The sequence below is a fragment of the Eurosta solidaginis genome, chromosome 2, assembly GCF_040869045.1.
Source record: "Eurosta solidaginis isolate ZX-2024a chromosome 2, ASM4086904v1, whole genome shotgun sequence".
Taxonomy (NCBI): domain Eukaryota; kingdom Metazoa; phylum Arthropoda; class Insecta; order Diptera; family Tephritidae; genus Eurosta; species Eurosta solidaginis.
Window position 1 is genome coordinate 307,852,126 of NC_090320.1, and position 26,337 is coordinate 307,878,462.

General features: G+C 38.2%; 2 protein-coding genes across 6 annotated transcripts; one reads left to right on the forward strand and one right to left on the reverse strand.

Annotated features, from left to right (window-relative positions):
* Positions 1-2,899: 2,899 nt before the first annotated feature.
* On the reverse strand, positions 2,900-12,596 carry l(2)gd1 (lethal (2) giant discs 1). Of its 4 annotated transcripts, none has more exons than XM_067769014.1 (8): positions 12,409-12,596; positions 10,689-12,323; positions 10,460-10,611; positions 10,120-10,399; positions 9,914-10,065; positions 9,437-9,575; positions 9,185-9,357; positions 2,900-4,609 (listed from the first exon to the last, which is right to left on the reverse strand). In XM_067769014.1, exons 1-7 carry the CDS (start codon positions 12,460-12,462, stop codon positions 9,238-9,240), a joined length of 2,532 nt encoding a protein of 843 aa, XP_067625115.1. In that variant the 5' UTR covers positions 12,463-12,596; the 3' UTR covers positions 2,900-4,609; positions 9,185-9,237. The 4 variants fall into 4 exon arrangements, with proteins under 4 accessions (XP_067625115.1, XP_067625113.1, XP_067625117.1 ...); XM_067769012.1 differs by having other exon boundaries at positions 2,901-4,609; positions 9,437-9,581; XM_067769016.1 differs by having other exon boundaries at positions 2,902-4,609; positions 9,437-9,527; positions 12,409-12,595.
* On the forward strand, positions 3,852-9,925 carry Idua (alpha-L-iduronidase). Of its 2 annotated transcripts, none has more exons than XM_067769017.1 (5): positions 3,852-4,330; positions 5,425-5,520; positions 5,585-5,888; positions 6,967-7,925; positions 8,117-9,925. In XM_067769017.1, the coding sequence occupies exons 1-5, from the start codon at positions 3,874-3,876 to the stop codon at positions 8,194-8,196; spliced, it is 1,896 nt and encodes a 631-aa protein (XP_067625118.1). In that variant the 5' UTR covers positions 3,852-3,873; the 3' UTR covers positions 8,197-9,925. The 2 variants fall into 2 exon arrangements, with proteins under 2 accessions (XP_067625118.1, XP_067625119.1); XM_067769018.1 differs by having other exon boundaries at positions 6,988-7,925; positions 8,117-9,923.
* Positions 12,597-26,337: the final 13,741 nt, after the last annotated feature.

Consider the following 26,337-nt stretch of genomic DNA (forward strand, 5'->3'; position numbering starts at 1 on the left):
TAAATACGTATGTATATATATACATATATTCCACATGCGCTTATCGAAAAAATATGAGAGATTTCAGATAGGAGTTAGACAAATTCATAACGCTAATTGATTTTGTGTATGAAAATGCATTACATAATTAGTATGTACTAGGGTGGTCCCATAAGAGTAAACACGAGCCACTTTTTTCCATAACTTGAACAAGACCTAAAATCTTTAGAGGAGCATTTCACGGTTGGTACGGGACAAATCGAAAGAAATTTTCACAGTTTTCTCTTTAAATAATGACCATACCTTTACAACATATATTATTATCATCTACTATACAGAAAAATGATTCTGTGGTTATCTAAAGCATTGATTATGCCTGTAAATTTACTCTCTTTTGCTTATATAACCCGAAATTTACAACACTCTGAATTTTTCCAGCTAATATTCTGCAATAAAGAGAGTCCTTGTTATAGAAACTATATAGCTTGGTGAGGATGTGATTTTTCAGTTTTTGGTTTTCCATACCAATTGTTTTTATTGACCAATTCACACGAGTGTCGTATTCATGTAAAATTTTAAGATTTGAGTTGTTATTTTAGAGCCCTGGTTTTAAATGCATAGACGTGTATGTGTATATACATGGGATGTTCCAAGAAAAAGTGAACCTTGGTGCGAAATTTTTTTTTTACATAATTAGCAAATGTGGATAAAAAAAATTTAAGATTCTCTAGTAAACCAAAAAATTATAAATTAAAGCTGTAAACGCAATCTCAGTATTTTTTTACTTTTAGCAATCATATTTCAATTTAACTATACCGAAAATGGTTGTTTTCAAAAAAGAGTGTCAAACAATTTGTTATCCATAACTCGAGTGATTAATAAGAAAAATATTTGCCTTATTAAATGAAGGTGCATTGAGCAGTTTTAGCTTTGTTTTAATCGTGACAGGAGTCAAAAGTTGCTATTGTATCGCACGAGCTTCTCTACCAATTTTGTCGTGTTTCTTTAAATTATTATTACAAATTTTCGGGACGGGACCTACTTGTTTTATGCCGACTCCGAACGGCATCTGCAAGGCAGATGAGTTTTCACTGAGAGCTTTTCATGGCAGAAGTACACTCGGAGTGATTGCCACACACTGCCGGGGGCGACCTCGTTAGAAAAGTGTTCTTTTAATTGAAAAAACTTGTTTCTAAAATTTTCATGTTGCTTTACCCGGGGGTGAACACAGGATCTTCGGTGTGGTAGGCGGAGCACGCTGCCATCACACCACGGCGGCCGCTAAAGCTTTAGTAGACAACACTTAACTGGAACTCATAATAAATTTAAAAGCATTTAAACGAAATGACATCACTAATGTGTGGTGTTTGAATTTTATCCCACCCGGGACAACCGTAAAACTTATTTGCAAATGGGTACATACATTTGTATATACATATACATATGTGCTAAGATACTGTATTTTTAAGGTTTTATTTAGCTTGACTCTGTGTAGCACGAATTTTGTAATTAAAGTTTAAGTAACTTCCCGATAAACTACAAGCTTGCAACTTGGAATAGAGTTCATAACCCGATATAGAGATATTCAAAAAAATCGTATTTGTGCACCGATTAGGATCATATTTGGAACACATATTACATACAGAAATAGAAATCACTTTATGAAAGAAATCCCGCTAGGTGGCGTAAGGATCGAGATATTAAAAATAAGCGTGAAATTTCTAAAAATGTGAGGCGTAGAATAACCTGATTAAGGTTCTGTTGGTCTTATGACTATCAATGGAGATTTGACGCGTCCAACGCTTGTATTTAATTGTCTGGTCAACGCCCTAGATTGATGAGGAGTGTGACGACTAGTGCCTAGGACCTACCTAATTATTTTCAGCTTTTAGTATTATTATTACTTAATGTAAGTATTGTTTTCGAAAAACCCGTTTAACTTAAAAAAATTTGTTTAAATTATTTCATTGTATATTGGAGTAATAACTGAATGTGTAAATTGCCTACGTATCTATTAGAATTGACAATTCAATAATGATTTTATCATAATAAGGACTTCTCAACCCCTATACACTTGTAGCACTTTTGTTTTTGTTTTGCCCTGAATCATAGGCACAGATACAAATTCCACTTTGAATATAGACAAAATTTTCAAAGCACTCCCGTATGCCCTCGCATATAAATAAAATTCATATGGAAGTTTTTGATTTTCATATGTAAGGGCAAAGCAAAAAGAATTTCATATGATGAACGAGCATTTGGATATGATATAAAAATTTGCAAAAACAAATTTACTATGAAAAAAATATAAAAAATGTGAAAGCACTAAAAAAAATTGTATAACAAAAAGTTTTCATATATTTGGAGTGTGCGAATTATGGAATTAATAGAGAATAATAGAAATATCCTTTAATAAAGAATGGGAGCATGTGTTCCTTTTTTGCGAAAATTTTGAGTGCGAAGCACAATGTATGTATGTTGTGCTTTGTAACTATGAAAAAATTTCGAAATACCAGTTGAAACGACATTTCTTCACGTGTCACCAAAACTTTTTTGAAATGGTCAACGGGGATGAAGAAAGGCTAAAAAAGGTAAAAGCCTTAAAAGAAGAGTTTCTTGAGTATGATGCGAGAAGAATACTTGATGTGATTGAAGGCGAAGGTCCTCCAAATCACATCAAAATTGTATACACCAAAGATAATTATGAAAGCGTCGTACACGACAAGCTTACGTATAGCAATAAATTTGAAGCCCTCTTCCGATGTACCTTCAATAAAAGAAATATGCCAGGAGATGCTTTCATGTTTTGGCAAGTGAAATAAAAAAAAAAAGACACGGACTTAATAGAAGATATATCTTCAGAAAATTTAAAGTTTTATTTTGCATTTTTAGCAGATACTACCAACCACTTAAACATTTTAAACTTATCGTTACAAGGAAAAAATAAAACTATATTTGAGATGGCCGATTTTATAAGTGGTGTTATGTATAAAATTGACATATTTTTGGCCGACCTACAAAAAGAAAAATTGTTCCACTTCCCTTGTTTAAGGACAATTTTGAATGAGTATGAAAATATAGACTTTGATTTTAGTTACATGAAAAGCAGCTTAGAAAGCTTGAAAATAAGTTTTCAGAGCCGATTCAAAGATTAAGACGGAATTAAACAAATTTTACCACTTTTTTACAGTCCCATTACTTGTGATATATTATCGCAAAGTCCACAGTTTCAGATGGAATTGTGCAATTTACAAACTGATTCATTCCTTAAGGAAAGAAAATTACAAGGCATTGATTTTTGGAAAAGTACGAATATAAGTATCCGATTTTTAGAAATGAAATATTAAAATACTTGTATATACTTAGTAGTATATATATATGTGAGAAAGCATTTTACAGCCTTAAATTAATCAAAACGAATCTAAGAGACTCCTTGATCCAAGACCATTTGGAAGCCGTTATACAATTATCCACATATAGTGCAACAATAGACATTGAAGATGTTATCAAAACATTCAAGTAAAGTTGTTACAGCCAACATAATTATATTAAGTATACACATTATTAACTTGTTACTGCGTTTATTCCATTTAACTTAAAACCTATTCTATGTTTGTTGTATTATTATATGTAGATCTATACATACATAAAATTACTTGAACTGTATTACAATATTATTTACATAAAAATAATTCCATTTAAAAAAATATTTTAGTTTTTCTCAGTGCAATAATTTTTGTAGTTGTGTTAGTATTTGCACTACAATACAAACATTTTTGAGTAGCCCTGATCATAATGCTTTAAGAATTGTCCCACCCGTGACAATGGAATACCCCATATTTTTAAGTATATGCATGTAGGTATTCGTCAAATTAGTTTAATAAATTTTCACAAATGCTAGGAACTTTTCTTATTTGCTTGGCGGCGCTTGTACCTCTAAAAAATTACAGCTACACGATCGATGAATCTTACCATGAACTGCCTCGTTTTTGGACAAGCACTGGATTTTGTCCACCCGGAGATATCGAACGGCATAATTTAAAATCTGTACTCAACTCCGATGAAATACAAATGAACATTTTGCAAATCGCGGCGCTTCCAAATGCTGCACTAACACACATCCGGATCCATTGGTTACTTAAGCTTGTTAAATTTGTAGAATACACACCAGCGGGTGTGCCGGTTTATGACTTTAACGATTTAGATACTTTCATAGTGGATTTGGATGACTTGGAACTGAGTCCGGTTATTGAGTTTATGACGGATCTTGATGGTATTTTAATGGATAATCCTGATATTGAGAGTTTTTTATGGCAAGATTTTAGCTATCAAGTCGCCAAACGCTATCTAAGTACGTACATATATATGTATATATATATGTTCATACATACATACACACACACAACCTTACATATATGTATATATGTATGTATACATAGATCCATAAATTTTTTTTTTTATTTTAAAAGCACTTGGATTTAGTTCTTAAAAATAGTTTAATCTTTGCCGACTCCATTCTACGTAGTCCACTACGAAGGTCAAAAGTGTTCGTTTCAAGTTAGGCGGTCAACATTATGATAATCATTTCCCATCAATAAAAATTGATACGTTATTTGTATATGAATGTTTCCTTAGGAATAATAAAAAAAAGTCATAGATTAGTTTATAGTAGATTTGATTCCTATATAAATTAATGTTTGGTAATAGTCTAGAACAGGGGTCGACTGCTAAAACGCGTCCAAAAATATCGAGAGGTGAGTCAAAGGCCACGTATTGACCTCGACAACAATAATCCGAAGGAGGAAAAGAAAAACTTTAACTCGTTCAAAAGATATTAACGAAAACCTGAAAAATGACCACGGGTCCCTCCGAAACCGGGGGTGGGATCCATAGTATTTTTGCGCAAAACACATCTTTTTGCGTTGGCGGCCTTCGGCTGCGCTTATAAAAAATTACCCTGACCGGTCCACCAATGGGGTGTGATCAAAATTAAATCCGTGCAAAATCCCTTTGTTGACAAAATTGTTTTCAGTGCACAGCAACATTACAACAACCACATGAAAATTGTCCACTTCAACTGAAAATATCTCCGGACAGAGATAAAATTTTTCTTTTCCGCCTTCGGATTATTGTTGTCGAGGTCAATACGCGTTTTTTGACACCCCTCTCGATATTTTGGACGCGTATTAGCAGTCGACCCCTGTTCTAGACTTTTACCAAATGTTTTTCAAGCCGAAATTATTGATGTGCAATTTGATAAATGTCCATTTCATGAAATACGTCGGCATCAATAGTGGAACTGAAACAGCAGCCAATGCATTTCTCTCAGTGAATATCCAGTTTTGTTTTAAGTATTTTATTTTAATTTTAAAAAATGTGACTAAATGGATCAGCCGTTACTTAACACTTCTAGAATTTACACAGCTTGATGTTTTCGTTTCACAGATTTTCTAGGTGCAGAGAAGGTACTGAAGTGGCGATTTGAGACTTGGAATGAGCCGGATGTCCTTAATTACAATCGCTTGAATTTTACTGTTGAAGGTTGTATGAATTGCTCCTTCGTTCGTTAATTTAATTCACATAACAAATGTTTAATTTTGAACAGGTTTCCTCAAATATGTAACCGCACTGCGTAAGGGGCTAACAACAGCCGGTCATAGATTAAATAGTTCATTGCATTTTACATTACGTGGACCAGCAGGTTTATTTAAATTGGAAAATAAACATCCGTTATGTTGGGCATTATTACAAATATGTAATTCAAAAATTGATCAGTGTCCCATAGATGTTCTAACTTATCACCGAAAAGGTCAAGGTCTCGCGACGGATGTTTTAGAAAGTTCAAGGCAGTTTTTAGAGAAAGCTTATGAGAAATATGCCAACATTAGATCAATACCAATTTCTAATGAGTAAGTTCTTTAAACAAATCGCCGCTGTGCCAACAAAATTAGTTGTATGTTTTTTTGTTAATTTGGTTTATTGCATATTTTTATGTACTATGTGGCGGAAATATCGCACGTTTTATTGTAAACTGATTCAACTCAAAATTTGGACTTTTTAAGATTTTTCGATATACCAACATAACCATTGACATTTATGTATAGGATTTCAGATACTGTTTACAATAAAACGAGCAATATATCAAATTTTTAGCTTAATATGACATCCGTCACATACGATTCTGTGACAGTTGGTGTGGTTGTCAACCGATTTGCTTTTTTCTCCAGGCCAAAGTTAGGTCCAACACCATCACAGGGCAAACAGAGTATATAGCAGTCCAGCTGCATGGATGCGCTCCAGGGAGAACAACTTGTGAGTCAGGTTTAACAACGCTAATACTATGACCTATGGTCTGCACTCAAGCTGAGCCTAATCACAGTTGTAAACGTGTATTTTCACCACCGTTCTATCAGATGAAATGTGCATAATGGCGCACAGTGCAGCCTTCGGGTTTTTTTACAGCTCCCATTCCATCTATTTTTCGTAGCCTGATACCCCTCTAAATTCTAATACCTCTTAGTAAACAAGATTTTGTGGGAGGGAAGCAACAAATGAAATGGAGTTGCACTGAAATTACAGTCTTTGCCTAGTCGCTCTGGTACATAAAACCGGCTGCCGTGGGAAGCGATGATACATAAAGGTCTTAAACAAAAGCTCACTCCGATTATAGAAGTAATTTACTCTACATATTTTATCAACGTTTTTCTAAAACTAATTTCTTTTATTGAAGTAAAATTAAAATTATTAAAATAAGGTAAAGTAAGAACGAGAAAAACAATGCTCTTTATTTATTTACTACACCTTTTTCAGTTTTAGTTCAGATTTATTTATTAGAAAGTAGTAATTGAAGCTAAGAAAGTTACAAATGGAGCTCCGATGGCAATGGCCTTCTTTACCAAAGATAAAAACACCTTCGGCTCGATTATGCTTTTTCAATATTTACAACAGTGAAAAAGTGATGAATGAATGTAAATGAAATAATTATAGGGAAACTCTCTACTTCCACAGTGAGGCAGATCCCATAGCTGGATGGTCGACACCCCAAGATTATCACGAAGATGTGCGGTATGCGGCGAAACTTATTTACATAGTGCTTTTGCACTGGCATTCCAAGTTGCAAAATGCAGAATTCAAAAATCTTGAAACGATCAGTCATGACAACGCATTTATCAGCTACCATCCTTACGAATTTTCACAACGAACGCTTTTGGCGCATTTTCGTATGAATAACTCACTGCCTGTGCATTCCCAATTTATACAAAAACCGGTATATGCAGCCTTGGGTATGCTGTCGAAACTCGGTTCACTTGCCACCGATATTGAAACGCTTCCTTTAAATGGCTCCCAAAGTGGCATATGGCTTTTGAAATCAGTATCGGTTAGTGAAAACCTTTTATATTTGAGTTGGTTAATTTTACCAAAAGAAAATACAACAAATTTTGAAAATTTTACTCTTCACCGCCATTTACCGTTTGTATTAAGTAATAACACGATATTGGCCTATGTGATTGAGATATTGGAGCAAGGTTATACCGATCCAGCGCATATTTGGCGTACACAAGCAGGGGAAACACCTTTCCCAAATGCAAAACAACGAGCGGAAATGCGCCACGCCCAAACGCCCCGGCTACAAGCTTCAGGTGTTCTTACGTCGCCTGAACTATATGTGGCTATAGGTGACTTCCAACCTCCATGGATTCTGCTCTTTCGCCTTTGTTCGAATTTTTCGTCAATTTTGAAACAACCCAAAAAATTGCTTTTAAGGCAAGTAACTACCGGCGAAGTATTTTTATCTTGGCGAGAAGCAGAGGGGTCCTCGCATTATCTTAAAACATATGAAGTTTGGTTCCAAACAAAAACAACTTCAGAATGGAAACTTGTTAGCGAAAATTGGCATTTACCTTTTCCATCATTTCAATTTGCACCAATGGACTCTTTTGTTAACGGTATTAAGTTGTATTGTATACACATTGGCCTTTAGCCATAGTCAAAATAAAATAGGTTTTGTATTTAGTCGCAATATTTGATATAATTTTCTATGAGCTATCTGTCAAAAAAGCTGCAACCAAATTTAAAACCTATGACTATGACTATGCGCCATTATATTTAAAACATAATAAAACAATTTGTATTTCAGGTTTCTATAAAGTAAGAGGACTGGATTTCTTTAACAGAAGAAGTGAATTTTCGGAAATAACGGAATATGTTGAAATTTGATTTGCAATTCATGCTATATTTAAGTTGTTGCTCCGAATCAAGGCGAATACAGTACCCGGTGTTGTTATCCCAACAGCTGATTGATTCATCCAAGGCGAATTCAGTACCAGGTGTTGTTATCCCATCAGCTGATTGCTTCTTGATAATTTTCCATACAAAGCCTTGTACAACAACAAGGCAAATTCAGGTATGGATTCGCCTTGGTACAACAATGTTTCAGTTAATTGACTCCATTCATAATCAAGGCGAATCTATACAGGGTGGTGGCAAAGCGAATTCAACCAATTCGCCGTACAGAAAAATGAGAAGTCAAGAAAATTTTCATTGATTTCGATTAACTGACATCAAGGCGAATCCATACCAGGTGGAGGCAAAGCGAATTCAACCAATTCGCCGTACAGAAAAATGTCAAGTCAAGAAAATTTTCATTAATTTCGATTAACAGACATATTGTTGTACAAGGCCAAGGCGAATTCAGTAGAGGTGGTGTTATCCCAACAGCTGATTGCTTCTTCTTGATAATTTTCCATACAACGCCTTGGTACAACAATGTGTCAGTTAATTGACTCCAGTCAGAATCAAGGCGAATCTATACAAGGTGATGACAAAGCGAATTCAACCAATTCGCCGTGCAGAAGAATGTCAAGTCAAAAGAGAATTTTCATTGATTTCGATTAACTGACATATTGTTTTACAAGGCTTTGCATGAAAAATAATGGAAGAAACAATCAGCTGTTAGGATAACAAGACCTGGTTCTGAATTCGCCTTGGATGGAGCGAAACATTTTTTTACTCAATACTTTATACATATGTATATATAAAACTAAATAAATCAGAGGTGATAATAATGCAGAAGTTAAACTCTAACGTATCTAAATAAAAATGGACACAGCATTTGAAGTAACTATAAACATGTGCATACAAACATGTACATACATATGTATATTATAATATAAAAAGCAAAGCTTTTGTTTAAAGGAAAACATACTTTTAGTAAACTAGCGCAATTAACTACTAATATAAATAGTGTTAACGGAAATCCTAGGCATCCAGTACTAGCCACTTTTCCTCAATGTGCTCCACCTGCTTGGTAAGGATTGGGTTGCGAACACGTAATTTAATTTCCAGTTTACCACCAACAGCTTTACGTCCATCCATCAGCTATCGAAATTATGAGATAAATGTATTAGGTTTGAATATGCTTCATTTAATTTTAAAACGAAAAGCACTTCGCACTTACATTGAATGTGTCATGTATATCACATTTCGTTTCAAGCGGCTGCAATTTCACATTAACCGTCCCAATAAGTGTATCCGAGCGTAGGAATCCGCTGAAACAACACGTAGGCAGTATACGACTTAGTCCACAATAGTCTAAGCTGCATCTTTTGTATGTAGTTAGGTGTTTTTTGGCAGTAGTAATAAAATGAGCATACAATTTAAGCATTTTTAGCACAACCCAAATCAGATGTGTTATGTACACACATAAATTATTATATTTACAACAAAATTTTTAACCGACTAATATTCTTGAATAAAAAAGGATAATGTAATAGAGCTTGTAGTTCAATTGATGAGCAGGATATAGCTAAATATTACGTAAGTCTAAAAGATTAGTAGGTCGCTAATAATTAAACAATTTTGAATTTTAAGCTAATTACTTATATACACTTTTACATAATTTAGTTTTTGCTTTTGTAAAACGTTTCAGACTTACCCACGAGAATAAACCTCAAATTTTACACCGTGTCGCTTAAATATGCGTTGATATTGTCGATTGCCTCGTTGTATTTCTACTTTGAAATGCTGATCATAATCTGGACTATCAGTATTCTTTACTACTGATGTTTTTGTTCTGAATGTTTCATCCTAAGAGTAGCGTTGATTTCAAATAGATGCAGTAAAAAAGTTATTGTTACTTACATTCAGTTGTGGAAATTCTACTTTAACATATGTATCTACATCTTTTGGATTTGGTACGTTATAATTAAGACCACGGACAACAATTATTTCCAACTCGTTATCGGTAAGCTCCGTGTTGCAATGTACTATATTGAAATTACGTTTTTGATAATGAAACTTCGGTAGCTCTAGGCTTTTACGCTTCGAATAGCGCACTAAATCCAAATCTTTTTGTACTGTCACTGCCAGATTTTCAAATCGATTCATGCCAGCCACATCACCCATAGCTTTGTGATGATCCCTACGAATATGCAATGTTTTAAAGAGGTTGCTTAATTTTTTTTGTCTAATAAATCAGTACCTTGTATTTTTACACATCATTAGTTGTTTAGCTAATTGTTCTTCAATCCTTATACCAATGTCAGACATGTCATCATCCGGATCGCATCCTTCAGTTGTCACAATAGCAAATGTTGCTTCAAGATTATCTCGCTGTGATGGTGGTAATGGCAACTACAAAAACTCAAAAATTTAAATTTCGTGACCCTCAAACTTTTTTTAAATCCTGTTAATCTGGTTATTAAACTTACTGTACTAAGATCCACTGGAAGTCCACTACTGGCTGCATTCAAGAGTGCATCAAATCCTTTAAATATCTTAAGGTATTCCTTAGCTTGATCAATTTCTCCAGCTTTTTTTGCTTCAATTGCAGCCATTTTGAACTCCTTTTGTCGCTCTAAAAGAATTTTCATCTGTTGTTCAGCTAAGTTATTTTTTTGTTGGTTCCCTGATGTACGTGTAGTTAAATCATGTTTTTGTGGTGACGATCGTGACGTTACAGTTGCTGTGCTGCCTTCCGAGGCTTGACTTGAGTTACTGCCATCATTTGGTGTCGGTTCATCTGTGGGGTTTGGTTTTGGTGGAACAGGTGGTGGTGCAGTGTTTTCCGTACCCACATTTTCCACTGGCAATGGCCCAAAACCTGGCGGCACCGGTAGTTCATCATATGCTACTGCACGTCCGGATTTATATTGCTTTATAGCATCTTCATACTGCTTAACAATGCGTCCGAATCGCCGGGCCTTACTAGAGTTGCCTTCTGCATTGGCTGATTCTTCTACGGATTTATACTTATCCAAACGTTGTTGAAGTGCATCCAGCAGTGAAAGCGGTGCACCTGTGGTTTCCTGATCAGAAACAGGAGAAGACTTTTCAACTGATGCCGGATCAGCGCTGTTGCTATTTTGAGCTGTCTCTGTGTTTTCTTGTAATTTAGACATAAACTCCATAAATTGATCTGGAGGTGGAGGCATATCACTCAAATCTACCTCCTGACCATCTTCTACCATTTTAATAACCATCTCGAATTGCTTAACGACTTTAAGGAATTGTATTGCAACGCTGGTGTCACCCCTACGCTTTGCTTGTAGGGCTGCCGCTTTATAATCACGTTGGCGTTCGCGCATTTGTTCCAACATCGGGTTTGCGAATTTAGGTATTTCAGAGTTAGTTGGAGTTTTTGCAGACGAGTTGGACGCTTCAGAAAGGGGCTGGAAAGTCGAATCTGTAGGTGATGTTACGGTTGGCTGTGGTGGTGGAGGAGCTACACGAGAAGGAATATTCGATGTCACATTTTCATCTTGTTGGCTCTTGGGTTTAACACTGATTTCTGGTGGAATATCATCAAAATTAATTGATTTACCAGCATTCGCTTGTTTTTGTAGGTCTAGTAATGTTTTAAGACCTCTGCCAAATCTTCGGGCTTTGGCGCTTTCACCAGCTTCTTTGGCACTTGACTCAGCCATTTTGTACATTGCGATACGCTGCTCAATGATTCCCATAGTGTCCACTGATGTAGTCGGTAAAAAAGTTGTCTGCTTCTCTGCCGGAGAAGGAGATTCACCAGCGTTTGTTCCTTTATTACTTTCCATACCAACACTATATTCCTCATTGCCTGCTATGTTATGTAATTCGCCTAGTAGATCTGTATCATTTTCAATATCTGCGTCATCTTCATCGTCGCTGCCAATATCTTTCAGACTTTCAGCAATCATTTTATCAAGGTCCGAGTTTAATTGTGGTTTGGGGCGAGGCTTTCGTGATGGTCTAGCACTATTTCTCCCAGCAATCGCAGCCAATTCTGCCTCTAAATCACTATCGTTTCCCTCGGCGTCATCAAAGCCCACTGTGGGATCGAAGTCATCGTGAATTTCCATTAAACCAAACTGGAATCGAACAGGCAAAGAATAATTTTTGGTGACTCATTCATAAAATGTATAGGCGGACTATTCATAATAGAAATAACCATACCTGTGACAAATCATGAGTTCTCTTTGCAGGTTCCGGTTTCTTATGTGCGAACATATTTAACTATATTTTACTGCATAAAAAGGACTTAGATGTAATTCTAGTTGCACTTCCTCGATTTTTATTAAGATAGATGCCGTCACTTTTCCTTAAATTTGTTTTGATCGATGAAGTGCAGAAAGAAGAACGTCAAACTACGCTTGACGTTTTGGGCGTGAGATTGACCCTGCAAGACCACCGTTGGCTAGGTGGCATATATATATGTGCATTATTAGCCGTGTTTTTTTACACGTAAACGTCTATACGCTTAAGCTTTATACTGACTGCTAAGCGTCAAACTTTAAATACACCTCTGTGTGTACTACTAAATTTGAATACGCTTTATACTCAGATGAAATATTTGTTTTTGTTTCACCCTCTACACTAATTCTATTTATTCCATTTGTGTCCACAATTCATCGCAACTGATTTAGCTATATGTTAGACCCAATGGCCATTAGAGGGTTGTGTCTCCGCTTTTCGGTATACCCTGTGACTGTAGCTAGTTATTTAACCACTGCCGCTAGATGGGTCTCCTAAGCATTATCTAAGCGAGGATAGGCGTTTTTTTTTCACGCGCAAACGTAAACGTATACGCGTGTATGAAAAAACACGGCTATTATGAGCATATTTCGATCTTCGATTTTTGTTGTTCCTCTTTGGTTCCAATGCGATTTGAGGTAATTTTTTGCGACAGCATGACACTGCTAATAGGCGTCCAAAAGTATCGAGAGAGGTATCAAACGACGCGTCTTGACATCAGGGGCCCTATTGAGTAACTGTGAGTTTTAAAATGTACACTTTTTCTTCATATAATTTGTATGAAAGAAAAATGTACATTTCAAAAATTAAAATTAAATTAAATAGTTACTGAATAGGGCCTCAGTATTAATAATCCGAAGGCGGAAAATAAAAATTTTAACTCGTTCAAAAGATATTCACGAAAAACCGAAAAAGACCCGCGGTTACCCCGAAACCGGGGGTGATATCCATAGTATTTTTGTGCAGAACACTTCTCTGTGCGCCCTCTTGTATATCTATCCTCTTTGATCATGATGCAATTACAAGGTGACTAACGTTGGCAGCCTCTCTTTCTAATCCGCCATCTTGCACTTCCACTCAGAAATTCAATTTGCCTCTTTGCAAAACTACTTTTTCATTCAGAAGCTAAATCGTAGTAAAATCCACACAAATAAAATTTCCTGGAAAATTATGCAACGACATCACTTTTTTCTCTAATAATGTTTTGTGTTGACTTTTATATGATTCGAAGTTGTGACAATTTTCATAAAATTATTTTGTTTATCTAACAAAATTATAGAAATTTGAACATTTTTGATAAAAAATTAAGGTATTTTGTTTGAAATAATAATTATAATACACTTTAAAATGATTCTCCTAATTTGGGTCATTTTCTTTCCAGGTTTTGCCGTTCTAAGGCGTCTTCCGAAAGTACTTCTTCTTCAACCTATCGCAACATGGTCGGACGACGAAACTATCGCCTTCCCAATATCTCAGAGGTTGCAAAATTGGATTGCCAATTCATTGGGTGGTATATCGTTTTAGAGGCTTTATTTTTATTGGGCCAGGTACACCTTTGTTAACCCTCGTGTTAAAGTCGGCAAGTTTGTGGTTTTATATACAAGTAGAAGTGGTGTTATGTACCTAGTGGCAGAGGTAGTGCTTGTATGTGCATTGCAAGCGCTTGTACAATGCAATATTCTTCGTCGGTAGTGCGTAAATTAATGTCATAAAGAACTACCCCTGGATCCCACACCAAATTGAAGCTAATCTACCTCGGTCTGCGAGCAATAGTGTGAGATTATACATTATAATGCGGTACATCAGAAAACCTTCAAATAGTTTATGACTGAATGACCTTGCCTGGTTTTAGTCTTAAACACATCTTTATACTGATGGCCAGTTTACCCGTTGGTTATTCGAATGGCGTTTAGAAACTTTCATACTTGTGTGCATTTTTTATTAAGATTCAACATTCTTTAATTTTTAGCCCCACAGATAACGGGTTGTTGTTGTTTTTGTGCTTCGGGGCGAATCTCAGATGGGGCAGTGAGACGTTCGCCATATGATGTCGCAGTCATACGATTCGATGCTCCGCCCGACATGGCAAACTGCAATGTTCGTATTGGATCCGGCTGCCTTCGTAATTTTGGTAAAGCCCTGGTTACCGGGTAATTGGATAGCCGGATATTATCCCAACTTTCTGGTACTCCGGAATAACTCATGCTCGGATTAATTTACAAATACATACCGTTATCTTTATTCAGAAAGGCTCAAACAATTTGTCGGAACTACATTGATTACAGATTTTGCGTAATGCTCGGGTGTCTGAGTTTTTTGGTACTCGGGTAATACCCGGGCAGTTGGATCCCGACACCTTAGTACCCGGGTACTTCATTACTCAGGTAAAATTACCAGCCCTACCTCCCATCAGGCGCATGGAAAACTATAGGAACACACTGGTATTTTCATCGTCAGCGCCTCGGTATGGAACCTTCTTCCCCCACTGCATCTACAATCATACGTGATCTTGAGAAGGAGCTCTCGCTGTTCTTTTAAACGTCCGAGTCAGCGAAAGTTATTTCGGCAAAGTAGCTGCTTATTCTACGACCAGCTAACTCTAATATTTAAATTAACCGGCAGCATTAGGGCAGGAGTGTGGCCTTCATTAAGTTGCTCCATACAGTGCGCTGTTTATTCTTATAATTGACTAGCAGACCCGGCACAGGTTGTTCTGCCCTAAATTTGGTCTATATGCATACATTTTAATAAGATTTTTCCGTCTAACTCTGCCCTCCCCCTCTTCACTTTTTCCTAATCTTTATATTCAGTTCTTTCTCCGTCTTTTCGTTTCATCTATCTCTATCTGCGTCTCATTTTATCACTTTCTCAGTCCCCTTCTTCTTCTCACTTTTCTCTTCTCTCTTCATTCCTTATTGCCAGTCCCAGATGGTGGTATGCATTTTGTTCCAGTCTCATTCCGAGTCATAATCCCATTCCCAATCCCACTTCGAGTCTCGGTGCCAGGCCTAGTCCTAATCCCAGTCCCAGTCCGTCTCTGGTCTACTTCCCGGAAAAAAGGATCGTAAATACTAATATAGGCAAATTTATATACCAAATTTCAAGCGAATCGAATAGGAAGTATGTAAATAGGTATGTTGGTATTATTAATTCATGTCTTTGTTTCGGCTTCGCATGCATATTTATCAGTTTTGCCAGGTTGATGCGACTAAATCGAATATCACAATGAAAACTACTTTGAAGCATTCAGCAACAGCTTTCATTTGATATCCATATTACACACACATTCTAGGGGTATCCGGGTCCAGGTTTGGGCTATATCTCAAGACCCTAGTCGCACAGCGGTATAAAACTTACTGCGTACTAAAGCACACATCAACAGCTTTATTTGTTATCCATATTCTATAAACACATTCTAGGGGTACCTTGTTACGGTCTGCTGCTACGGTCTACGGCTACGATCCACTTGGGAGCGTATTCGGGCGAACACACCTAGTGATGGGGCGAAAGTTACGATAAAAAGTATCGAAAAACAAGAAAAAAAAACAGACCGGCCATCACTAGCGAAAATTGCCATGAGTTTCCGGCAGATAAAAAAAGTGGAAGGGTGGAAAAATTTGGGTGATCACAAAACATCCTCGCCGGCTGTGCACATACGCAGGTAATTGTCCAGAAATTAGGAAAGAGTCGATAGCGCAAAGCACCGAAACCGTTCTTTCCGACAAATCTCGTTTCTACGCGTCTATTTTGGGTGGTAATAAATTCTGCACCGGTTGTGTTGTGTGGACACAAGGTCCAGTTGAAGTAGGTCGGCGTTCGCAGTCACACTTAGTGAGATAAACCTCTTTCTGTACGTTTACGAAGAACACTACCACCTGCGAAAAAGCGTCCGACACCACCTCCGCCTCCAGGGCCAGCAGTACAATCAACGTCAAAGAGCCAAGTCATCCGGCTCATACAGGGTAGCGCGAAGCTTTATCGCCACCCGGTTCACTCGGTTACGTCGACCCAAAGCGCCCACCACCACCAACGGCGCCTACTATTATCACGGGCATCACCATCAGTAGTACCTCTCCCAACCCTTCCATTAGCGCCAACCACGAGCGCAACAACCACCAGACGTACCGCCACCACCAGCACGCACACAGCGGGGCCGCGAACATAGGCCTGCGGCCACTAATGTTAACACCTGCAACAGGCAGTACCACCGACAACAATACTAGCCGCATCTTTATCAGCTACGTCCATACCGGCTACAACAATACTAGCCGCATCTTTATCAGCTACGTCCATACCGGCTTTAACAATACTAGCGCAACCCTATCCGCTACGTCCAAACCGGCTACAACAATACTAGCCGCATCTTTATCAGCTATGTCCATACCGGCTATAACAATACTAGCGCACCCCTATTCGCTACGACCATAACGGCTACAACAATACTAACCGCATCTTTATCAGCTACGTCCATACCGGCTATAACAATACTAGCACAACCCTATCCGCTACGACCATAACGGCTACAACAATACTAGCCGCATCTTTATCAGCTACGACCATAACGGCTACAACAATACTAGCCGCATCTTTATCAGCTACGACCATACGGGCTACAATATACCAGCTACAATGACAACCACAGGGCAGCGAACATAGGCCTGCGGCCAGGCCAATTGCGACAACGAATATCAGCGGTTAAAGCGGTGAGTTCGTTCCAATACTGAACTAAGTATACGTATGTGTAGCCTCAACCTTGTTCTTTAGCAAGCTGCATCCACTTGTAGTAAAGTTAACGTATTATACCATGCAAAAAAAAAGTAGACGTAACGTAAAGTGAAGTAAGGAGGTTTAATCAACTTAGAAGCATAAAAAATAGGAAAAAAAAACAAAACATATCTTAATGGTCATAGGTAGGCAATGTGTACTGCCCGTGAAACAAAAAAAAAGTTTCAGGTATTAAAAGTTGCTTTGCGTTACAGTAAAATTTTACTATTACTTTTTAATTAATACAATTGTTGCGGATATGTTTTTGGAATGAGGAAAAGGTATTGATATTGTTTCTGTAAGGAATAAAGTTTTATTGGTAATTCAAGTTCAATTGCATTATCAGTTAAAACGCATTAAATTTATATTAAGGGATGCAATTAACGAGTAATGCAAATTAACTTACATTATCAACAAAAAAAAATATATACTATTTCTATAATCTTTATCAGTAAACTGTTAAATTTAGTGATAATGTGAGTTCCAGTACATGCAAATTTTTATTGCTTACTGCCATCTTACTAACTGCAGCATGCCCGTGTAAATTGTGAATAATTAATATGGCATCTACTTTATTGTTTTTTTTCATTATCAACCTCAACTCAAGAAGTGAATGCATTGTCGAGTTTAACTTACAAATCATAAAATTTGCAGTGGAACTTAAATTGCTTCATTCTACATGAATATATGTCAAAAATAAATTTATACATATTAAAGTAATATTATTATATACATACAACTTAACAAGGGGGCAGACAAACTTACTTGTAAGAATGTGCTGACACCACACTTCAACAAACACAAGCAAAGCCAACGATCCGATATCATATTGCGTAAGCAGACAAAATGCAATCCATGGGAACTGCAGCGTAAGCGATATGATATGCGGACAAAATGCAAGCCGTGTGATTCGCCACGCAAGCGATAAAATATTATTTTGGCCAATCGTGGGAAGTGCAGTGTCAGCAATTATGAAATCACTTAGATTAATGTAGAAGCTTAGAGCTTAGTTTAAGTTAATGATAAAGTCAGTCTGTTTTTGACATTGAACGGAAATAAATGGTAAATATTGTTAAGCGGAAAAACCTATTTTTATTTGGATCTTTTCAGATTGCAATGGGGCCGCGGGGCGGCCCCCAACTTTAACTTTTTGGAGCCCTAGTCCTTAGGCTCCTTAACTGGCGCCCGAGCAGGGACCCACTGGCAAGTGGGTCCTTCAAAAAGGACCTCCTTAAATGTGAGGACCATAGTGATTAGTGACAAAGTGATAGTGATAGTGGAGTGCTAAGAAAAAAATAATAATAGCAATTTTACCGATAAAGGAATAAAAAAATATATAGAGAGGCAAGACCTCAGCTTAGATAATTTAAGGCTTGTACAGCCAATAACGAAAATACCAAAACCGAGATTCACCTTCGAGGGGACCCTCCGGTTATAACGATAGCTTAACTCTGCGATTCCCTTCGGGACCCTCCAGGGTATAAAAGCTCCTCTCCCCAGGAGAGGTAAAACGAATAATAAAATAAAAAACCAGTGAATAACAAAAAGTTGAGTGAAAAGTGATGCTACACGCAATAAATTACTACGTCCAAACCTAAAAGCCCTCAGAGGGCTATACAGGAATAATATTAAAAGAAGCGAGCCTGTGACCCCTAAGATCCTCTGGCGCGCGAATAAAATTCAACACGAAAATTTAAACATTTTATAAGTGAATTATCCTACGGCCCCACTATTGCTATTCCAAGTGCACGTATAATCACACTGGCTGGGTGAGTCCGTATACCTATACTTCTAGGACGGACCTCACCATACCAAAGGCCGAAAAATGGTTAACGACTCCTGTGACCGTGTCATGTACACAAAATTTTTTTTTTGCAATATGCAACTTGCCGCTCCCTTCAGGATACGGCAAAAATTTCCTTCTGAAAAAGTTAACCCGAGCGTACACATAAGAACACACTTGTGCCGGCTTTAAAAGTTAACCCGAGCGTACACATAAGAACACACTTGGGCCGGCTTATCCTTTTGTGGAGTTTCCAGGGTACACATCAGCACACACTGGAAACGGTCACTCGTTACTTGCGATACTTTCAGCGTACCCATAAGAACACGCTAAAGATTCGCAATATGTCCAGGGCGTTGTGGAGCAACTGTGCCTTAGTAGGTTGCCTTCAATCTGATTGTCGACGACTAAAAAGGAGTGACACAGCCTCCCCTGACCAAAACCATAATTATTTAAAGACTAATGTACCGTGAAACGCCAACTTGGTACATGTCGCCGTTGCCATAAGAACACGGTAAAAGTTTCACAAATGTAACTAAAGTCCTTTTTTTCTTTGCAGGAAACTGTCAAAGTGTAAGGACAACCTTATAACTAAAACAAAAAACAAATAAATCGTCTGTGCTATAAGGACTATCCCGTCAGGTGATCGCGAACGCCAGTAAGTAACACAAAAAAAAATAAAAAACAATTTTTAAAGAGCCACCGTGTGCCAAATTAAAATTTAAAAATATATTTTTTAATCTCAAACTAAATTTTTTTTTTATCTGAAATGGACGCTTTAGCCACGAAAGTTTATGAACTTAATGGGGGCATTAATGCTCTCCTCGAGCAGATTAGGCGGCTTGAGACACGCCTTGGGGGTATAGAAAGCAACGGTGTTGCTCTGAACTCTAGGCTAGGGAAATTGAATGCAATAACGCGAGTTTAGAACAAAATCTTGTCAGAATCGATGAGCGATTGGGAAGAGTAGAACAGGGTGGCGTAAGAACGCAGCCACAGGGGGTATTGGCAGCGGTGCGAACACCACTGTCGGAGCAAGACCTAAAGGATATTGGCAGACTCCTCGACTGCGTGAAGGAGCGCAAGTTTTTGAAGGCAGCCCTTCTCAATACATCTCTTGGGTTCACAGCGTTGAAGGAATTCTGTCGGACTACGATATCATCAAGGAAAGGCCCCTGTATCGTGCCATCCTGCAACATATTAGGCAGAAAATCCGTGGCTTTGCCGATGCAGCACTGGTAGCGTATAATGTTTTCGATAGCGATTGGGTAGAAATAAAAAGGGTATTATCGCTGCATTACGCAGACAAAAGGGACATTAGGACTTTAGAGCACCAACTGAATCAGCTAGCTCAGAGAGGTTCAAAACTAGATGATTTCTACGCAACGGTTAATCATCAGTTGTCTCTAATAGTGAACAAAATCAAGTGCGATGACTATAGCCAGGAAACCGTGTCGGCCCTTGTGGAAACGTACCGTAACAGGGCACTCGATGTTTTCATACGGGGCCTCAGTCCAGAATTGTCACGTATGCTTATAGTGCAGAAGCCAAAAACACTGCCAGAAGCGTACACGGCCTGTCTTGACATCCAGAACCTAACGTTAAGGAACACAATAGTCCATGCAAACACTCCAAATAGAGTAGTTGTCCCCACCAATACCCTGTCGCAAGTTACTCAGAGACCACCGTTACCTCCTCGTTCACGGTCTACATACAACTGGACGAATCGGAACAATACTCAAGGGAATGGCCGGTCATCCTACAACAGATTCCAAGGCAATCAAGGGACGAACACCGCACCTCCTGCTAGACCCGCAGCCCCAAAACCTGCGGAAAGAATGGATGTCGACGACAGTGTTCAAACCAGACAGGTGAACTACATGAACCGACCGACGAATAACAACGCCTTCAAAAGGGGACCTGCATCATCGATTGAAAAGATGCCCAAACAGCAGAGGCTCTACAACATGGAAGCCAACAGCGCAGATGTAGAAAGCGGACCTTCGACGTATGCTGAATCGACAGAAGACAACTTCCAGCAGGTAAATTTTATGGCGGACGGTCCACCAGCCTATTTCATATGAGGACTACCGCGCAATCCAGTATACCCTATCTCACTTGTTTGACACCAAACAAAGTAGCCCTAAAGTTCTTAGTTGACACAGGGGCAAATAAAAATTTTATAAGACCTGAATTGGCAACTAATACAGTCCCAATCAATCCACCTTTCTCAGTAACCACCGTAGCAGGACCTGTAGCAATAAACAAAAAAATCAGTGGGAGATTTTTCCAAAATGCTGGTAACGAAGCTATGGTGACCTTTTACGCACTTCCTGGTTTAAGCTCGTTTGATGGGATAATAGGCGATGACACCCTCAAAGAACTGGGTGCCGTCATAGACAGGAAAAAACATGTCCTTACAATAGATCCCAATATAAGAATTCCGCTCAAAAACAAAGTCGTAGGAAGCCTAAATTTTTTCGAAACTGACGATATACCCGACGCAATTCTCCCAAGCCTAAAAGCCATGATAGAAAAGTATTCTCATTTGTTCGGTCCACTTAACATCAAATCAAATATTAAAACCACAGTTCGAGCTGAGATAAAGACTACCACGAATGAGCCCATATACACGAAAAGTTACCCATATCCTGCAAACATGAGGGAAGAGGTGGAAAAACAAATTACTGAGTTGCTTGAAGAAGGAATTATACGACCATCCAAAAGCCCGTACAATTCTCCTATTTGGGTAGTTCCGAAAAAACCCAAACCCTCTGGTGAAAAGCAGTATAGAATGGTAGTGGACTTCAAACGTCTGAATGCAGTCACCGTGCCAGACGCCTATCCTATCCCAGATATTAATGCAACGCTGGCCAGTTCAGGGAACGCAAAATATTTCACAACTATAGATCTGACCTCAGGCTTTCACCAAATCACAATGAAAGAAACAGATATACCCAAAACAGCGTTTTCAACAATGAATGGAAAGTACGAATTTCTGAGATTACCTTTTGGGTTAAAAAACGCTCCGGCTATATTCCAGCGAATGATTGATGACGTTCTTAAAGAGTATATAGGGAGGATATGCTACGTGTATATCGACGACATTATTGTCTTTGGAAAAAGTACCGACGAACATTTAGTAAATTTAGACATAGTGTTTGAACGGCTTGCGGATGCTAATTTGAGAGTGAATTTGGAAAAAACTAAGTTTATGAGAACGGAAGTAGAATTTCTGGGATATGTAATAACATCCGATGGGATGAAGGCAGATCCTTCAAAGGTCCAAGCTATAGAGAACCTCTCACCCCCAGAAACGCTTAAGGAACTAAAAAGATTTTTATGGGAATGACGTCGTATTACCGAAAGTTCATTCGAGATTACGCTAAGGTTGCTAAACCCTTGACCAAGCTCACACGCGGTGAGAATTCGCAGGTCAAGGCAAACCAATCTAGAAGAGTGCGTATCAAAATGAATTCCGAGGCCCTTCAGGCCTTCGATACTCTAAAAAAACTACTCGTTTCCTCAGATATTCTCGCATTTCCAGATTTCGAAAAACCGTTCAACCTTACCACCGACGCCTCAAACTATGCCATTGGTGGGGTGCTATCCCAAGGAGAAACAGGGAAAGATCGACCCATCGCCTACATCTCAAGATCTTTAAGCAGAACAGAGGAAAACTATGCCACAAACGAGAAGGAAATGTTGGCTATAGTTTGGGCTCTAGACAACTTGAGATCCTACCTCTATGGGGCGAAAAAAGTTAGAATTTTCACTGACCACCAGCCTCTCACTTTTGCGTTAGGAAGTCGAAACTATAACGCCAAGTTGAAGAGGTGGAAGGCTAGAATAGAAGAGTATAACCACGAATTGATTTACACTCCTGGTAAATCGAATGTCGTGGCGGATGCTCTCTCCAGAATTCCATGCCAGACAAACCAAATAATTTTTACGGAGGGGAATGCAATGACTTGTGTTGAAAACCCACATCCAGGATTCACTCGTCATTATGTGAGACTAGATATAATTGAAAAGGCCAGCTTAACCGAAGCCTTGAAGGAACGCCTAAACCCAGCATTCATAAATGGAATAAAGATTCCAGAAAGTTACTTGCAACTCCTACAAGAAGTATATATAGAACATTTCCTTTTATACAAAATTAGGATAACTCAGAGGGTGGACGAGGATGTGGCCAACGAGGATAGGATTTGCGGTATAATAGAGACAGAACATAGGAGGGCCCATAGAAACTCAAAAGAAAATAGGGAACAAATCTTGGAAAAGTATTATTTTCCCAAAATGGCTAGTAAGATAAAAAATTTCACTTCTAACTGTGAAACCTGCCTTGCTAACAAGTATGATAGGCATCCGGCAGTACCACCGATAAAAGAGACTCCAGTGCCGAAATATCCATGCGAAATAGTGCATGTGGACATTTTTGAAATTCAAGGGGAGAAATTTTTATCTTGCATAGACAAATTTTCAAAATTTGCCAAGCTTTTTCACATTAAAAATAAAGCATCCGTCACTCTCCGCGCTAAGCTAGCCAAAGCAATACACTATTTCACAACTCCTAAAATGATAGTCACCGACAATGAGAGGGGATTTATGACTCCATTGGTATGTAACTACATAAGAGTTTTGGGAATCGAACTATATCAGACTCCAATTCAAAGAAGTGAAGTAAACGGCCAGATCGAGAAATTCCACTCTACCATTATTGAGATTTATCGGTGCCTCCGGAAAGAAATAAATAACGCTAGACCAAAGGAATTGGTGTATATTGCTGTCGATCGTTACAACACAACAATACACTCTGTAACGAAGAGGAAGCCTAGCGACATACTTTTCAACAGAACCGAAAGAATTAACTACCAAGGCCTAACCAACTTCAAAAGTAGGGTCCACAAGGAGATAAGGGAACAAATCAAGAGAAACCAGGAGTTAAGAAATCTCCGATTGAATAAAAAAAGGAAAAGAGCTAAGGAATTTAGGCCAGGAGATGAGATTTACGTCAGGGATAAACAGATAAAATCAAAACAAAAGGCACTTTACAAAAAGGAAACGGTTGGTTGGTAAAGACAATACAGTGACATTGCTCACAGACACTGGCAAAAGGATTCATAAAGCGCATATAAAAAATACGCCAACATAAGAAAAAAAAAAAAAAAACAAAAAAAAAAAAAAAAGATAATAAGGTCACCACGGGAAGTCAACAACAAAAAGATGTCCCAATAAGGGACCCAAAGATTTGAAATTCTATAGCACAGACCACGCCAAAAGGCGTCAATTTCAAGATCAAAGATCTTTTCTATAACAAACCACATAAGCGATTAAAGCGGCAACATAAAATATTGCAAAAAACAAAAGGAAAAAAAAAAACATAAAAAACTTTAAAGAAGGGGGTAAAGAGGAAACATTTCAGTAATTCTTAGAAATATTATCCTCTTTCCTCAGCTTCTTTACCACGAGTTTTTGTAAGGCGGCAGGATCCAAGGGTAGTAGCCTTTAACGCTACCTTTCAAACAAAAGTAAAGAATTACAAACTACCTCCCTTTCATATCCATGCTCTCGGATCCTGTGGACCTTCCAAGTACCACGATGGGTAGCCGGGGACGGTGGTAGGATATGGGAATACATTTAAACGCAACAAAAAACACATAAATAAAATAATAAAATTCAAAAAAAGCACACAAAAAATTTAATTTTTTTAACTCTTCCCTTAGTGTGGAAAGATTTTTTTATTATACAATAGAATGTTCTTTAAATAATAATAATAAAAGGAAAAAATACAAAAGAAAACAAGATTTACATTATGTAACCATTTATTATTAGTTCACCGTCCCTGGGATAAATAATAAAAGTGCCTAAAAACAAAAAATGGTCAATACTAATCTTACCAACACTAATGAGTTTTTTTTTCTCTCCATAATGGAACCCACTTTATTTTTAATATCTGGCGTGTACGGCCTCAACATCTACAATTATGGCTCCCCACTAGTAACTATTGAGCACGGGCGTGGTTGGATCCTGAACGGACACTTCAGTTTAGTCCATGTGGTCGACCTAAACTACTTCAACACGGCTTTGGTCAAATTGATGGAGTCAACAGAGCACGATATTACAAGCAGGGCTGTGCGGACTGTGCTACAATTCCACCTAAATCAAACTAAGCTGCGTCTCGACGAACTACAAATAAGCAAATCACGAAGGGTACGTTCCATTGACTGGATTGGTTCAGCATGGAAGTGGATAGCTGGGTCTCCAGATGCAGCGGATTGGGACTATATTCTTCGAAGCATGAATGACGTGATAATAAACAACAATCACCTGTACCGGGTCAACGAAAAACTATTCAACGGTACCCGCGAGGCAATCGAGAAAGCAAACGAAGCGATGCTCCACATTAACGCTATAAGCAAAAACATTAGCGAGGAGAATATCGAACTTCTTGACCTAAGCAAAGTCCTTATCTTGAAGGAACAGGTGTCAGAAGTCGTCCAAGCGTGCCAAATGGCGAAATCTGGCGTAATCAACACAAATCTTCTTGATCGAGACGAGATTGGAAGGCTCATAATGGAGGAAGATTCCCTACCATATCAGAACACCATTGAAGCCATAGAGTACGGGTCGGCCTCCGTGTATTCAAACGGTAGCACACTTTTGTACGTACTCTCAATGCCAAAGGTAAAACCAGATGGCTACCGACTCTTAATAACACGGGCCGCTGTTATAAAAGGACAACACGTTGACCTCAGCTATAAAAAATGCTAATAAACGAAATTGAAACGTTCGGGGTGACCGAGGATTGCCCTTCGATCAGCAACACAACAATTTGCTCTCCCAAATCCCTGACTAAACTACGGGAAAACGGGTGCCTAGCTAGGCTAGTTAAAGGTGGCGATGCCAAATACCGCTTTGAACCAGACAACACCAAAACCGTCGAGATGATCACAGTCTCAACAATATTTGTTACAAACTTTGAAGGCCTATTACAAGGAAAGAACTACTCCACAACCCTAAATGGAACGTACGTCATTATTTTGAACAACGAAACAGTCACGGTGGGAAATCAAACATTCGCCAGCAGATCAGTACGCACAGCGCAGGCCCTGCCACCGCCCTTGGTAAACAACACGAGCGAAGGACTAAAATTGAACCTTAACTACATTCACGGCCTGAGCATGGAAAATATTAATCAGCTTAAACAACTTGGCAATAATTTTCACTTTTCGCTAATTTTTGACGCACTTGCCTTGGCCGTTCTAGCAGCCGTATGCTACATTATCTGGAGAAAACTCACT

Coding starts and splice junctions, on each gene's coding strand:
- Idua (XM_067769017.1), top strand. CDS start 3,874: ATGCTAGGAACTTTTCTTATTTGCTTGGCGGCGCTTGTACCTCTAAAA. Junction 4,331..5,424: donor AGTCGCCAAACGCTATCTAA/GTACGTACATAT, acceptor TTCGTTTCACAG/ATTTTCTAGGTGCAGAGAAG. Junction 5,521..5,584: donor CTTGAATTTTACTGTTGAAG/GTTGTATGAATT, acceptor AATTTTGAACAG/GTTTCCTCAAATATGTAACC.